The sequence below is a fragment of the Phalacrocorax carbo genome, chromosome 22 (genome assembly GCF_963921805.1).
Source record: "Phalacrocorax carbo chromosome 22, bPhaCar2.1, whole genome shotgun sequence".
Classification (NCBI taxonomy): domain Eukaryota; kingdom Metazoa; phylum Chordata; class Aves; order Suliformes; family Phalacrocoracidae; genus Phalacrocorax; species Phalacrocorax carbo.
Genome location: NC_087534.1, coordinates 5,052,612 through 5,067,584, shown reverse-complemented (window position 1 = coordinate 5,067,584; position 14,973 = coordinate 5,052,612). Strand labels below are relative to the sequence as shown.

The 14,973-nt window shown below is 56.5% G+C and overlaps 2 protein-coding genes and 1 non-coding gene across 11 annotated transcripts in view; all 3 read right to left on the bottom strand.

Annotated features, from left to right (window-relative positions):
- Positions 1 to 1,987: 1,987 nt before the first annotated feature.
- RCC1 (regulator of chromosome condensation 1) lies at positions 1,988 to 8,919 on the bottom strand. Of its 2 annotated transcripts, none has more exons than XM_064471158.1 (10): positions 8,836 to 8,919; positions 7,958 to 8,042; positions 7,671 to 7,858; positions 6,413 to 6,592; positions 6,231 to 6,327; positions 5,525 to 5,647; positions 5,157 to 5,312; positions 4,677 to 4,796; positions 4,102 to 4,254; positions 1,988 to 3,476 (listed from the first exon to the last, which is right to left on the bottom strand). In XM_064471158.1, exons 2-10 carry the CDS (start codon positions 8,028 to 8,030, stop codon positions 3,301 to 3,303), a joined length of 1,266 nt encoding a protein of 421 aa, XP_064327228.1. In that variant the 5' UTR covers positions 8,031 to 8,042; positions 8,836 to 8,919; the 3' UTR covers positions 1,988 to 3,300. The 2 variants fall into 2 exon arrangements, with proteins under 2 accessions (XP_064327228.1, XP_064327227.1); XM_064471157.1 differs by lacking the exon at positions 8,836 to 8,919 and adding an exon at positions 8,675 to 8,825.
- Positions 8,920 to 12,011: 3,092 nt separating this feature from the next.
- On the bottom strand, positions 12,012 to 12,216 carry LOC135316839 (small nucleolar RNA SNORA73 family). Its single transcript, XR_010376064.1, has one exon. It is a non-coding gene; the product is annotated as a small nucleolar RNA SNORA73 family (small nucleolar RNA).
- A 782-nt stretch (positions 12,217 to 12,998) lies between these two features.
- Positions 12,999 to 14,973, bottom strand: part of PHACTR4 (phosphatase and actin regulator 4) — a 68,590-nt gene continuing 66,615 nt past the window's right edge. For all 8 annotated transcript variants that reach the window (XM_064471489.1, XM_064471490.1, XM_064471491.1 and 5 more), the window contains one exon: positions 12,999 to 14,443. In XM_064471489.1, the coding sequence (XP_064327559.1) occupies positions 14,428 to 14,443 (16 nt within the window). In that variant the 3' untranslated portion in view covers positions 12,999 to 14,427. The remainder of the gene's footprint in view (positions 14,444 to 14,973) is intronic.

Here is a 14,973-nt window from a genome sequence, read left to right as displayed (position 1 = left end):
AAGCTCTCTGTTCAGCCAGGCTGGTTGCTGCACGTCCCTTTCCCTTCTGTGATGCAGCAACACTTCGGGGGCTCCAGCCCTTACCAGGGCGAGTTTTGTCCTTCCTAAAATCATTCTCCGTGGGGTTTTGAACAGGACACCACCTCTACAGAGTCCTTACCCTCTTTGGCAGGCACCCACACTATCCAGGAATTGCACCAAAACCCACACCTCAGACTCCCCAAACCCCACTTAAGTGGCAACTTAATCTGTCTGCGTCCAAGCCCAACCCCAACCCAGCCGGGGCCGGGGCCGCCTCCTGCACCAGGAGCCCCGCAGAGCAAGAAGCTGCTCTTCCAACCCCAGCAACCACCGTGGCTTGTCAGCATCACCCCGATGCCGGAGGAGTCCCACGTCTCCCTTTATTAAGCCTCTCTGCATTTCTTAGCTATAAATAGGCTGGTGAGGTTCAACGCAAAGGGTGTGAAGATGCATGAGCAGCCACCAAAGCGGGACTTTGCAGAGCCCGGCACAGCTGTCTGCGGCACGGCAGCGTTGATGGGCTGGCAAGAAGGGTGGCAGAGCAAGTCAGGGTGGGTTTTTCTCTGGAAGAGATGTAAAAATACCAGTGCTGTTTGTGGAAACAAGACACAAACATTGAGCTTGTCGTTGGGAATCGGGCCCGAGGCAACGAGCGATTTCCTCATCAGGTATCCATCACGTTTGATGGAGGAGCATCAAATGGAGGGCAATGGTCCCCATGGAGCAGCATCAGCCACAATATTTGTGAGCCCTTGCCCCTGGCTCAGCCCACACTGATGGCGAATTACAGGCTCCGTCCTTGACAATAAAACACTCTCAATGGGCCCACATCCCAGCCACCTGTTTACATGGAAAAAAACCCAAACCCTTTGCAAACCCGGCCCTGCAATCGTCAAACAAGTGGGGAGGTTGGTGCCCGCAGCACCCCCAGCCTTGTGTTGGACCGCGGCCCGCTCTACACCAAGGCCATCCCCCATTGCAAAGTCAAAGCTTGTCTTTCCCCAGCCCAAAAGATGGGGTAGCAGTAGAGCCAAGAGGCAGCCGGTAGCCCAAGCCGCTCCCAGTACCCACCAACCACCCGCCCAAAGCACACCCACAGCCACAGGCCCATGGAGGAACCGGCTCCCTCCAAACCAATGAAGAGTGACCAGACACTGGAGGCTCCGGTCACACCAGGATGTGGATATTTGCTCTGTGGGTGCTGGTCTCTGTGCTGGAGCACACACACGCGTCCAGCTCAGCTCCAGCTCCGACAGAGCCACTGTGAGCACCGAGCCTGTGGCAGGGATGTGCCAGGACATCTTCCAGCCACGCCGGTGGGCTCAGCTGTGTCTCTGGAAACCCAAATATGCCAGGAATAAGGCTCCCACGGGGACAGGGAGGCTCCCACGGGGACCACCCCCTCTCCCTGTCCCACTTCTCCCAGTCCAGCAGTCCAGCAGACCCCAGCGCCTTCTCCTGCTGCCATCCCGTGGCCGTGTCCCACCACTGCACACACACACCCACATATGGCACCGGACACGGCTGTGGCCAGGCTGGGACCATGGCAGCACCCAAGGGTGGCCCCACACCCCTACAAAGCAGGCACCCATCTTGACCTGTCCCCACAGCCACCGAGGACTGGCCCCACATGGCGGTGGCCACAACAGCCCCTTGCCCGAGGGCGGCAGGAGGAGGCCAAGGTGTCCTCAGCCCGTCCCCATGTCCCTGCTGAGCGGGGGCTGGAGGATGCTGAGCCTCTGCTCAGCCCCAGGCTCCCCTCCCACAGGCCACCTCTGTGCAGATGCCAAAGCTCAGCCGGCAGCACGGCTCCCGCGGCAGCTCCGGGACAGGAACGCGGCAGGGTTTATGGAGGGGGGGGCAGGAGGGGACACGAGCAGCCCTTCCATCCCCAGACATCAGCCCGGAGTGGGCCCATGCCCTCAGGAGGGCTGCCCACCCCTCCAAACCATGGGAAAACCCACGGTTTATCAAAACTGAATTTATTCCAAACATTAAAAGATTACAGATTTTTTTTCCTCTCTTCCTTAATTAAATCAACCAAAATACATTTTCTTTTAAAAAAATTCAACCTATTCTGAGCCATTGTACAAGTCCCAGCCCCCCACCCCGCACACACCCCCCACATTCCCCTATTGCTATAACTTAACATATAAAATTTAATCTTCGCAGACCCCCTTCTCAGTCCAGGTACCTGCAAGGTAGCATGGAAAGAGAAGATGGGGCAGGCTGGGCGCAGAGAGCGAGACCAGTTGGACCGAGACCGGAGGCGATGAAGAGGAGGGAGTCCCGTTGTTTCCAAGCGATTTGATGCATAGCTGGGTTTTGGTTCTGTCTTCTCAGCGAGGCCCTAATGGCAAAGCTCCTTCCTCAGCAAAGGGAAGAGAGAAAATTAAAGCAACAAAGTCTCCACCCGTGGGATGGATTTTGCTGGGTTTCCAAAGGCAATGGGAAAGAGCAAGAATGGCCGGGATTTCAAAAAGCAGTGCTGGATGTGGCTGCTCCAGGCAGGAGGGAGCGGGGGGAACCTGCTCCCTCCCTCGCTGCCTGCAGGATTTTGGCTCAGACTCGTAAGTGGTGATGGGTGGGAGGCAGGAGCCCCTCTTTTCCAGCAGCCACAGCTCTGTGTGCAGCACGGGCCAGGTACTGTCCAGTGGTGTTCCCCCTCGCAGGCTCCCACTCGCCCAGCAGCATCTCCTCGCCACAGCCACAAGCGTTGGGTGCGAGAGGAGAGAGCTCCCCAGCAGCGTTTCTGCTGGACTGAGATCTCACCCGGAACAAAACGAGGGGTTTGGTGGGTGGCAGCAGACAAATCCAAGTTGGAGAGGCAACAGATGTTTAGGTTAAGGGGATGGAGCAGCACCCAGAAATGGGGAACACAGGGACCTCAGAAAACCTGATGCCCAAACCCTTGTGTGTAGTGAAGAAGGCGGCCCTCAGCTTTGCCAGGCCAGGAAATATTAAAAACAACAAAGGAGAAGAAGTGGAAAAGCCATCCAGCCACAGTACTGATTCCAGTTTAAGACCAAGATGACCCGGGGGCAGTGACAGAGCACCTGGCACCACAGACAGACACACACTTGCAGGGAGAAATCACAAGCATCCCTGAAGAGCCCTGCTCCAGCCATGCAGACACCACTGGGGCCCAGCTCTGGGAGCCTCCTGCCCTCCCCACCACCATCAGTGGGAGACCAGAGCTGGAAACTGGTCACCCAACCGGGGCAGAAGGTGGGGGGGTGTGTGCGGGTCCTGCTGGCTCGGCTGCGCGGCACCACTTCATCAACTCTGCTCCTTGTCCTTGACCAGCAGCACAGTGTGTTGCCCACCGCTGGACACGGCCAGGACCGTGCGGTTTTCTAACTGCTTGCCTGTCATCTCCACGGGGCTCCAGACATCGTCCTCCTCCCCTGTGCCCAGCTGGTAGTTGGTGCCCATGCCCCAGGCAAACGCTCGTCCTGCAACGGAGGTGTGATGCAAGTTTTGACTTTGAAGAGGCTGCATGATGGGGTGCCAAGGGGACCCATCAGCCAAACCCAAGGGGACTTCACCCCCAGGCAGGGGGATGAGCAATGGGTGCCAGAGACTCAGGCAGGGGGAGGAACGGTGCTTGGCAACTCAAAGAGGCACTTCATCACACAGCCAAGGCAGTGTTTTGCTCCCCGGGAGCAAAGGAAATCCATCAGCCCACCACAAATCCTCCTTCCAACAGCTGTGGGCTGCAGATGCTGCGCACAAGCATGCACTGCACCAGAGCATGGCGGTCTCACAGCAGCAGGGCACGCAGGAGGGACTGGCAGGCCAACGACCCCCTCCTGGTCAACACCCTGTTGCAAACCTTGCTGCCAAGAGCCCACAAAAATATGTGAGCAGTTGCTGCCCAGCTGCCCCCGGGCTGGGCGCTCAGCAGGGGCTGCATCAGCACCAGGACCTGGCTCCAGTCCCGACACAGCCAGCAGCGTGCAACAAGGCTGTGCGGGGCCGGCTGGATCCAGGGAGAGCCAGGCTGGGCAGAGCACCAGGATGGATGGATGAGGGGTGGGGAAGGTACGTTCCCAAGCCCACAGAGGCCCCAGCACTCACCGTCACTGCTGACGGCGTAGCCGACCGATGCGCCACATGCGACGGAAGAAATGCTGGGGAGCTCAGGGATGACTGTGGGTGTGCTTTTCTCCTCCGCCCCTGCCCCGAGGCCCAGCCGTCCGTACTCTGCCCTGCCCAGGCTGTAGGCTTTACCTGAGGCATGACAGACACACAGGAGAGGTGACTTGAAGCAGGCAGAAGCCCACAGCAGGCCATAGCCAGCCCCTCTCCCCCTGGTCTGACTCCTGGAGGAGCATCACTCCTCCCTACCATACCCTAGATCCGAACCAGGAGGTGCAGGGTAGAACAGAGACCCTTGAGCTCCCCAAAATCAACAGGGTGGGTGCTTGGACAGACTGTTGTGTCTGCAAGAGCAGAGCTCACAAGTGACTCCAGGTTACTGTCATCTTCCCTGCAAGTTTACACCACCCTTGTTGCCTTGAACACTGAGGACCTGGAGAGCTCCAGCACATCACCCTCATCCCAACACCTCCCCAGACAGGACGAGGGCCATGGGAGTCCCCCCCCCGTCCTGCTTTGTGTGACTCCCAGCTGCCCGTCACGCCAGCGCTCACCCTCTGAGTCGACGCACACCGTGTGGTGCTGCCCGCCGGAGAACCCGACCCAGGACTTGGTGGAGTTCTTGAAGCATGTCAGGTTCTGCGGGGAGAAGCAGGGCTCGGTGCCCTGGGTCCCTGCGGGGTGGGACGCACAAACCCAGGCAGATCAGGTCTGCGAGCACAGACAGCCCAGGCCAGACACCGGCACTGAGCCATTCACCCTGGGCCTCACCCCACCAGAGACTAACACAGCTCCCCAAGCCCCAAAATCAAATTTCTGCTCAAACTCACTGGCTGCAGGGAACGGAACCTAAACCCACAGGTATGCAGGGTGACCCCCCACCCCAATTTCCAGTGTGTCCAGCAGATACTTTGTGTTCAGGACCCAGGGTGCCCAGCAGTGTCCTCCCACCAGGTCAGGGCACCACAGGACAGGGAAGTCCGCAGCCAGACCAAAGCAGGCAGGAGATCTGGAGGGACATAAGTGAAGCTCACCCAGCTGGTGGTAGTTGGAGAGGCCGAATCCATAGATGTGTCCCTCCTGCGTGACCGCGAAGGTGAAGTAAGCACCGCAGAAGGCATCCTGGAAACGCATTTTGCCTCTGTTGCCTTTGCCTCTGACAGGGACGCGCTGGGGGATCAGCAGGCGCTCTGGGGGCGGGAGACAAGGCGTCATACGAGGTCTAGCGATTGACACCCTTTTCACCCCAGCCTAGATGTAGCTCACTGAATCCAAGCAACTGATTTACACACAAGCCCTTGAGCAGGAGGGGAAGAGACTGGGTCTCTTTGCTCCTCTGCAAAGCACAGAGCTGGGCCAAAGGATGCAGCACAGCATGCCTCCGAGCACCAAAGCGACTCACGGAGCCCTTTCCTTCCTCCTCGGTTGGCAAACAGCGCTGGCACTCTCCCCAGCTGGCCCTGCTCGCCACAGCCGCATGTGAAGAGGTCACCGTCCACCGACAGCATCACTAAGTGGTCATTCCCTGGGAGGAGATAGGGGGAGATGAGTGAAGCAAGAGTCATGCTCCAGGAACCCAGCAAGACCCAGGGGCTGACATCCCACATGTAAACCCCAGATGTCCCAGCTTTCTGGAATTCAGTGGGGATACCTTGATGCCAGCTTCTGGCACAACTTAAAACACCAGGATCTCCCTCTTCCTGATCCCAGTTCTCCATCTGAAACTCCAAAGAAGTTTCTCTGGGAAGGTTTAGGGGAACAGATGCCCCCCAACCTCACCCGGGCCCTGGACAAGTTCCCCAGCTGCTCTGTTCAGCTTCCCCAAGCCTAGAAGAGGGTGAGCGCTTCGACCCTGTGGGGACACGGTTAGGGCATTCTTGTAGGGCACTTACATCAGATTGGGTCAAATATTAGCAAATTGTTGGGGCTAGAAGAGACACAAGGTCTGTTCTCTCAAGAGCCAGAGGAGTAAGCACACCCTTGTACCTGGCTTGGAGCAGCCGAGGGAGGAAAAGGACACGGACCTTCTGGACCTTCACCTCCTCCCAGAGGGCTGCAACAGCCTCGTGCACCAGCCTGCCCCGTGCGCACCCCAGGACCCTGCTCACCTGAGACAATTTTAATGATGGGTACACTGAGCTGGAGCAGCACAGGAATGGAGCTTGTCTTCATGGGCTCCAGCAAGCCAATCACCCCGTTGTTATCCTGGGTGGAGAGACAGACGCAGGGACGTGAGTCTCAGAAGCAGCAACCATAAGTAGAGCTTCCAGTGCCTGAGAAATCAACGTACCCGGAAAGAGCCCCAGACAAAAACCCTTCCGTCCTCCGTCAGCGCAGCTGTGTGACTGTCTCCTGCAGAGACCTGCACCACCTTTTCCTGCAGCTCCACCAGCCCTGGTGTGGTCTCCGACCCTTCTGCTGAGGTGTCGCGCCCGAGGGCGCCTTCATCATTGCAGCCAAAGGTGTAGATCTGCAGATAGAGAGTGAGAGGGTCAGGATGGGACCCGGAGGGGCAACAGGTTGAGTGTGAAGTCACAGGAGAGAGACCCACAAGCCTAAACTGGGCCAACATCAGCTGTGTGAGGTTTAACAAGTCCAAGGGCTGGGTCCTGCCCTGGGGTCACACCAACCCCAGGCAACGCTCCAGGCCTGGGGCAGAGGGGCTGGGAAGTGCCCGGCAGAGAAGGCCCTGGGGGTGCTGGCTGACAGCCGGCTGGGCATGAGCCAGCAGTGCCCAGGTGGCCAAGGAGGCCACCAGCCCCGGGCTTGTGTCAGCACTGGTGTGGCCAGCAGGAGCCGGCCAGGGATGGGGCCCCTGTGCTCGGCCCTGGGGAGGCCCCACCTCGAATGCTGGGCTCAGGTTTGGGCCCCTCGGGACAAGAAGGGCCTTGAGGGGCTGGAGCGTGTCCAGAGAAGGGCAGCAGGGCTGGGGCAGGGTCTGGAGCACAAGTGTGCTGGGGGGCGGCTGAGGGAGCTGGGGGGGTTTAGCCTGGAGAAGAGGGGGCTGAGGGGAGCCCTTCTCGCTCTCTGCAGCTGCCTGAGAGGGGCTGGATTGAGGGGGGGGTGGTCTCTTCTCCCAAGTTACTAGTGATAGAACAGGAAGAAACAGCCTCAAGCTGCATGAGGGGAGGTTTAGATCAGATATTAGGAAAGACTTCTTTACCGAAAGAGTGGTCAGGCCCTGGCACAGGCTGCCCAGAGGGAGGGGGAGTCACCATCCCTGGAGGGGTTCAAAAACCGTGTAGATGTGGCACTTTGGGGCATGGTTTAGGAGGCCTGGGGTTGTTGGGCTGAGGGTTGGACTTGATGATCCCAGAGGTCTTTTCCAACCTTAATGATCCTATGACTTATCTCTTTTACTCCCTAAAATGTTGTGGTCCCTGGCATGGAGACCACACTCATCCCTGGAGCTGGAGTGGGCTACACGTCTGTGCAGAGCAGGGTGTGATTCAGACCTCCTGCTCCAGGACATGTCCCAGAGCTTGCGGGGAAGCACATCTCAGCTTGCCCACACCCCCCATGCGCTGCCCCTTCCACGCTGCACTCACTTTTCCCGTCTGGCTGAGGCACACCGTGTGCATCCCTCCGGCTTCCACCTGCACCATCATCTCTGGCAGCGGCACCAGTGCTGGCTTCTTCCTCTCCATTACATCCTCCCCCAGGCCCAGCTGGCCAACATCGCCCTGCCCCAGCGTCAGCACCAGGCCGGGCTGCGTGCAGTGAGACGGGTGGCAGACTGCGGATCAGAAGGGAGATAAATACCATGTATAGTGACCCTTCTATTAAAGGTGGTCCCCGGGAATGGGGAGGGAATGCTCCCAGGGGTTTTTCTTACCTTTAACCTTCTTCCTCCCCGGAGATTCTTCTTCTGGCACCAGGCTCCTCTTCGCAGTGCGTTTCCCTGGCATAGTGCTTCGGATCTGAACACCAAAGGCACCCTGTCAGGGGCTCACCCATGGAGACTCACAGCGTGGGGAGACTCACTTGGTTGGGGGTCTTTTTCTCCGCCCGCTTTAAAAGTCACTGTGGGTCTCCTGAGAGACCGGTGACTGAAGTAGGATTTAGGCACCGATCTCCACTCCCAGTTTCGAAAAATGTGGAGTTTTTCTTGTGCGTTTTACTCACTCTCAGGCAGCCGTGACATCCTCCCGCCCGCCCCCTGGCCAGGCAAGGGAAGGCTCCGGCCCCGTCCAGCCCCCCGCCTCCACCAAGGCTGAAGCCCACGTCCTCCGCACCCCACGCAGGAGCACGGCCCCGCGGGGGGCCCGGGGCAAGGAACACCCCCCCCCCTCCCCGCCGCCGCCGCCGCCGCCGCCGCCACCGTTTGAATTCCCCGCGCCGCCCCCCCAGCCCCACGTGGGGCCGCGTAGGCCCGCGGCCCGGCCCGGCCTTCCCTCCCGCCGGCCTCCTCTGCCCGCGGCGGCCGGAGGCACGGCGGGCAGGCCGGGGCTCGGCGGGACCCCCACCGCCCTCACGAACCCCCCTTCCTATCCCCCTGCCTCCGCACCCCACCCCCCCGCCCCTCCCGCCGCCCCCGGGGCCGCACTCCCACCTCCGCCCGCCGCCGTCCGGCCGCTGCCGCCCTCCCGCTGCGCATGCGCGGGAGGTGCGGCCGGTCGCTCGGCGGGGCACAGCGCCCCCTGGCGGCCGGCGGCCCGCACGGCCCCCTGTAGGGATTCCCAGGGCCTCCCGGTCAATAAGGGCCTCCGTTACCGTGCGAGCAACTTGTCCGGGCCTCTAAAAAGCAGCAACTCCTGCAGCCTGCATAGCTACGGGTTCAGCGGTGAGGGGGGAGATCTGCAGCAGAAAATAAGATATTTAACGCAAGAGACTAACTGCATGATGATAACGAAGCAAGACAGAGAGTATTAACAGAACCCAGCAGGTCCACGCTCCGAGGTCCGGTAGCCAGTACCACAGCAGATGCCATTTAACAGAGGTTGTTCTTGAGCTATTTGATGGAATATACAAACTTATTTACACCCCGTTCAGTCTGTTTGGATCGGTTTGCGTAAAAGCAAGTTCAGCAACACGCACGGTCCGTGCGATGCTAGGAGGCAGGCTGAGGCCCGTCACTCGTGGGGAGATAACTGGGAAAGCGAGTCGATTTCCAACTGAATTTTTTCAAAGAACCTACAGTTTTGAACTGTTTCAAGCGTAGCCGAGAGGTTCATGCCAGCCAGGAATGTCTTACTGTGGAAATAAGGAGCGCAGGAGTTGATGAAAAGTAGCTGACCTTTCTTCCAGGGGATTAAAAGCACCTTGTATACGACGTAAAAGGCCTTTGGTCGAGGTTCCTCCCGCCTGCGAGGGTGGAGGGCTCTTGGGGACCCCAGTGGCACAGAGCCAGCCGTCGGGATGCCGGGGCTGCCACCACACCAACCGTCGCGATGCACCGACTGCTGGGTTTTGAGAAGCAACGAGCTGTTCTGAGCACATTCGGCCCAACCGGCCTGTTTGCGAGGGTGGAGTGTCGGCTGGACAGCAGGCCTCCCGCCATCGGTGCCGTCAGTCCTCAGCTGCTACTTTGTCAATTTTAATGTGTGGAATTAGGACCCAATTTACATATATTTGGTAGTTTGTGAAATATCCCAAGTGAGGTTCCAGGATTCCTGTTTCTCTAAAAACAGTGTTATTTGTCATCACTGCTTCATCCTTACAACCAGACTCCTTAAGAGTTGCAAGGACTCCTCAGAGCCCAGTTGGAGTTTTGGAACTTTCCGATCCTCATAATTATTACAATTATCCTCAGATAATACCAAAAGCTTTATCTATTTGGCTTCCCAGGGGTCTGCTGATTCTTTAGGGCACATATTGCTGACTGCAAGGCTCAGCCCCATTGCAGTCCTCCACTGTCATCCTTGCTCTAGACCATCCCATGCTTTCGTCATCCCACTGCTTTGAGCGACATGCGAAGCCCTTTTATTCTTGAAGCAGGAACCAGAATGAATTTGTGATGGAAACATCGCAAACCAAGGGTCCACGCTGTGATAGCGAGCCCCGCCTGTTATTTAACAGGTCTTCCGCCCTACCCAAGGTGTCCCAGCCACTCACACAGCCCCCGGCCCAGATCAGAAAACCCGTTTAGGAGGGGTATAACCCCACCACAAGCCTTTCTTTTTGGATTTGAATTGGGAAAGGGCAGGCTATCCAGCCAGCAGGTAACTCACTGACCTGTTCTAGCCCTTTAAGCATAACCTCCACAAAAGGCACCTGTCAAGCATTGCTCTCCTTTTGCAAAAGGGCCCTTTGCTGGGCCTTCCCCCACAGCAGACCTGGGCTACAGATTACATCAGCTGTTCCAGGGTCAGCCCTTAAGGACTGATATAAAGGTTAATCTGCCACGAGATGATCCACGTCTACCGTAAGGGTACCACCGGATCCTAATGCGGCCCCAGCAGCTCATAGCATGGGTTTGAAGCAGGTTTCTGCACCTTTTACCATCACTCTGTGGAGGACGCACAAGCAGCACCCAGGAATCCCACTTCCGAGTGCAAGCACTAACAGGAGTGACCAGGATTTCTTTCATATTCCAGGGCTAACCAAGCAGTCACACACACACAAAAATGCACGCCAAGCCAAAAAAGTAACGTTTATTTAGTTGTCTACCACACCTAGATAAAGGTTTACAAAACAGTACTTTTAAGGCCCTATTTCAGGTAAAACAAATGCACAAATTACTGCTATGAGCCAGCCCTCCAGTATCAGCTTCCCTCAGAACGTCCTCACATCAAACCCCATCTTCCCTGGCAGCTGCATGGAGGGTGGCCCCACCGATGGGTGGGGATGTCATTCCACAGGCCAGCTGATGTTAAGTCAGAGTCCACACAGACCACATGGCTTCTTTTTCTTAGTCCCTTCTTACACCCCGGGCTCCCACCCTTTGAGAGCACCCAAAGGCAGCTCCCTCCTGGAGCGCCAGGCCACCCAGAGCCCTGCCCTTGACTGCAGCACCTTTGAGGTGCACGCACGCCACATCCACCATACCCCCATGGCTCGTGCTGCTTCCCTCGTGTGTGGGTCACCCACGCAGGCTCAGCCCCAGGCCCTGCCGCATTGTACTACAAAATTCAGCAGCTACATAACCCACCATGCGAGCGGGTATGCTCCTTTTCCCCCCAGGGTGAAGCACGTGCTATGAGAAGGCCATGAAATGCAGTATCTTCTGCAGCCAATTCTGGTCTGTCGCTCTTTTGATTACACATACTGCATGAACTGAACCTTCGCTATCACCTCTATTATTCGGGCTGGTACTCTCAATATACTCACCCTCTCCCTCTAGACACGTGGATTCCTTTCTTTTAGCACCTCATCACAATGAGTCAGCAGTGCCTGCAAGGATTTAGAAAACTAAGGTAAGTTTGTTTCTGCTCTTTCCCCAAGTCCCACATGGTACAAATAAGGCCTCAAGCTAATTGAACATCGTTCACCTCCACCAACGGCTTTGCTCCCCCTCCTCTTTAAAAGTCAGGAATCGGCCTCTTTCCCCCATCCATCCAAAGTCCAACAAAATCTTAGAAGCTAGGGAACACGCCTAAGCTGAACTTTCGCTGTTAAACAATGCCTATACTCTGCAATGGTATTTAATTAATTTAAGCCGATCCAATTCAGTTTCCATAAGCCACTTAGAAACAGCTCAAGCTTATTTTAAGTATAAACTATTAAGAGAACCCTATAACTATGCACAGCCAACAATGTCACATTATTAGTGCAGTATTACCTTCCAAATCTGTGCTCCACTCCAAACTTTTCGAGTTTAGAACTAGGAACAGTCAAGAAAAGGCATTGTAAGTGATTGCTCAGGCATTTCTCCCTCTCCCTTCGCCCCCCCGAGCCATACAGACACACGCCTCCCCGCGCCCGCGCCCCCCAGCCATTTTGCGTGGCAGAGCTGTTTCCTGCATGGTTTATCTCCTCCGTCACCGCCCGAGGGCTCGGAGAAGCAGTAGGAATATGCAGGCTGCAGACTCGAGGCCCGGCTTATTCTCCAACGTCGTGGAACGGGACTGTACGTCACGGGCCCGAAGGCCTACGCTCCCATGCGCCACACGGACAGAGCCGAGAGAGAGCGACTTCTCCGGATATCCACGTTGGGATTGGGGCGCCAAGGCCCCGCAGCCGCCCGCGCCCCCACGCCCACCCGCGCCCCACACAGCTCACAGCCGTGACCCTGCGGGCGATACTCACGGCGGGAGCAAGCTGGGCGAGGCCGGGCCGGCGTCCGCGAAGCCTATGGGGAAAGAAGGCGGCGATGATGAGCGGCTGAGGAGGGCACGGCCCAAGATGTCCCCTCAGCAGCACAAAGCACCCGACTAAGGCCACTCACGGCCTCCTGTCCGCACGGAAAGGGGGACGCGGTGCTCCTACAGCTGCCCGCAGGCAGCATGGCCCTGAGTGGCCATAGGAACCCCACGCCACAGCGCAGGGAAGAGGGAAGGCCGCAACCCCACCACCGAAGAGAGCGTAACTCACCTACTGCCGCCGCCGCAAAGAAAGAGACTGACGGTCGGCGCGGCGCGGCATTTATAGAGCCAGAAGGGGCGGGGCTAGGGGGCGCATGCGCATAAGCGCCGAGCGAGGGGCGGGAAAAGCGGCGCCTGCGCAGTGGGAGGGAGCGGGCGGGATCCGCCGTGGGGGCGGGGCGCATGGCGCCTGCGCAGTGGGAGGGAGCGGGCGGGATCCGCCGTGGGGGCGGGGCGCATGGCGCCTGCGCAGTGGGAGGGAGCGGGGGTCCGCCGTGGGGGCGGGGCGCATGCGCAGTGGGAGGGCGGGAAAGGCGGGCGCCGCCGTGTTGAATCTCTGCTGAGGAGCGGCGGAGTCTGAGCACCCCAACCCCTCCTTCCCCTCACCTAGGCATTTAAAGACCACAAAAACAGTTTTTAAAAAATCCTAAAATACTTTTATTCAATAATTAAAATCTGTTGATGAGGAGACTGATATACAATGCAATGATTTAGTCTACAGCCATACTGTACAGGGGGAAGCTGTGAGGGAAGATGTCCCCCGCCATCTCCCACAAGCTGTGGGGTGATGGCGGCCAGGGTGTTGGCACAGCGCAGAGGCAGGGGCAGCACAGCCAGGCCCACCCCGAGCAACAACAGGCCTGTGAACAAGGCAAGTCCTTCTCCATTCCCACACCCTCCTCATCCCACAACACTCCCTTCTTCACATTAAGTGGCATCTCACATGTGGGTTAGGTGTTGTGCATGATACAGCAGTGGCCAAGACCAGATTTTTTTAAAAAAAGACCAAAACCCACATTCAGGAAGAACAAATATGAGATCATTCTCAGAAGAGAAAGAATATCTTTTTAAGGTCACTTTTTAAACCTCCTCTTCCCCTCCCTTCCACACACACAGTGAAATTATCAAGTTTCCAGTAGGTTTAGCTGTAAAAATGAGAAAAGGCAAGTTTCACCCTGATTTGGGAGAGTAAAAAACATGAGGAAGCCACAATAAAAAGAATTGACTACTCTCACAGCTTCCCCAAATTAAAAAGTTTTAAAAAGGCAACAGTCATTTCCTCGTTCTGTAATTTGTTAAACAAGCCTAGATACCTCGAGACAAGATCTGTTAACATCACAGCAAGTGTGAGAGAGTGGGGAGGGAATGTTTCATACATTTGTGTTTTCTGTTTTTCTTTTTTTTTTTTTTTTTACAAAAAGATGCAGCATATGTTAATATATATACAATTCCCTTCCAGGACAACAAACGGTTGGTCAGTAGTGATTCAGGACATTAAGGACATGACAGAGACGCAAGCAAAACCAAAAAGCTATGTCAGTTGTCTGCCAGGTCAGCATCTGCACAGGGTTCTCTGTACACAGCTAATATACACACATGCTTCCTAGCACATCCACTCTCAGCTTTCCAACACTAGAGCTGCCTTTTTCCCCACCCCCCCGTTCTTAGTAAGGAGGAGGAAACGAAGGAGTTGCACCCCCAAAAGGAGTGTGTACAGCTGAGAACTGGGCAAGTCCGGGCTGAGAAAGGGAGCTGGGGAATGAACTGCTCATCCACATGTACATGGTCTCCTGGCAGGGATGCTGGCGCCGGAGCAGAGGCGTATTGCTGAGCCGCGCGAGGTATAGTGTTCAGTTCCAGCCTGATGGCACTCGAGAGGTGTTTGTTCCAGTGAAATGCTACATTCAGACAGGATTCCCCTTCCCTGGCCGAAAGCCCTTTTCTGGATATGTTTTGAAGGCAAATCTTGGAAGATCGGGGTTCCACCCTCGCTGTATTGCCTAGGAGAGGGACACACAGAACTTCTAAGTCCTCTCGGGTCTCTCGCTCCCTTCTTGGAAGGTTATGGTCGATGGTACCTAAAAGCCAAGTGAAAAATCCAAATATCATCCTTGGAGCTCAAGTTAAATGGTTACCAAGGCACTACAGACAGCCAAAAAGAGTAAACTGAATTATCTCTGAACTCTCAGCCCTCAGTGAAGCTGTTAGCATCAAACTATTTCACCTCTGCCTTAGAAAGCTCTTGTGCTCTGCAAATGCTCATCTTAGCCACACAGAGCAACGGTCGGGGGGAGGAAAGAATCCCTTGGCCCACGATTCACAGGTTCCTCCACAGATAATATCCGAGCTAACTACCAAGGTGTTCTGTGGCTGTGGCACCTGCTGCATGTGTCTCTAGCCCCCAGAAAAGCACATTCCAGCCGCAAGGCCACACTGATTTCAGATACACCTCAAACCAGCCGCCGGTCACTGAGTTTCCAGGATCAAAGCCCCAGTTTAAGGAAGAACAACCCACTTCATGTCTGCTACTCTTCCAGTCACCCAACACCTCTAAGGTGGAGATTTAACAACCCTTTCCAACAGGTCATTTCTGCTCAGGTTTTAATGT

Coding starts and splice junctions, on each gene's coding strand:
- RCC1 (XM_064471157.1), bottom strand. CDS start 8,719: ATGCGCAGCGGGAGGGCGGCAGCGGCCGGACGGCGGCGGGCGGAG. Junction 6,328..6,412: donor TTGTCTGGGGCTCTTTCCGG/GTACGTTGATTT, acceptor CTCTCCACCCAG/GATAACAACGGGGTGATTGG. Junction 5,313..5,524: donor AGGAGGAAGGAAAGGGCTCC/GTGAGTCGCTTT, acceptor TCCCGCCCCCAG/AGCGCCTGCTGATCCCCCAG.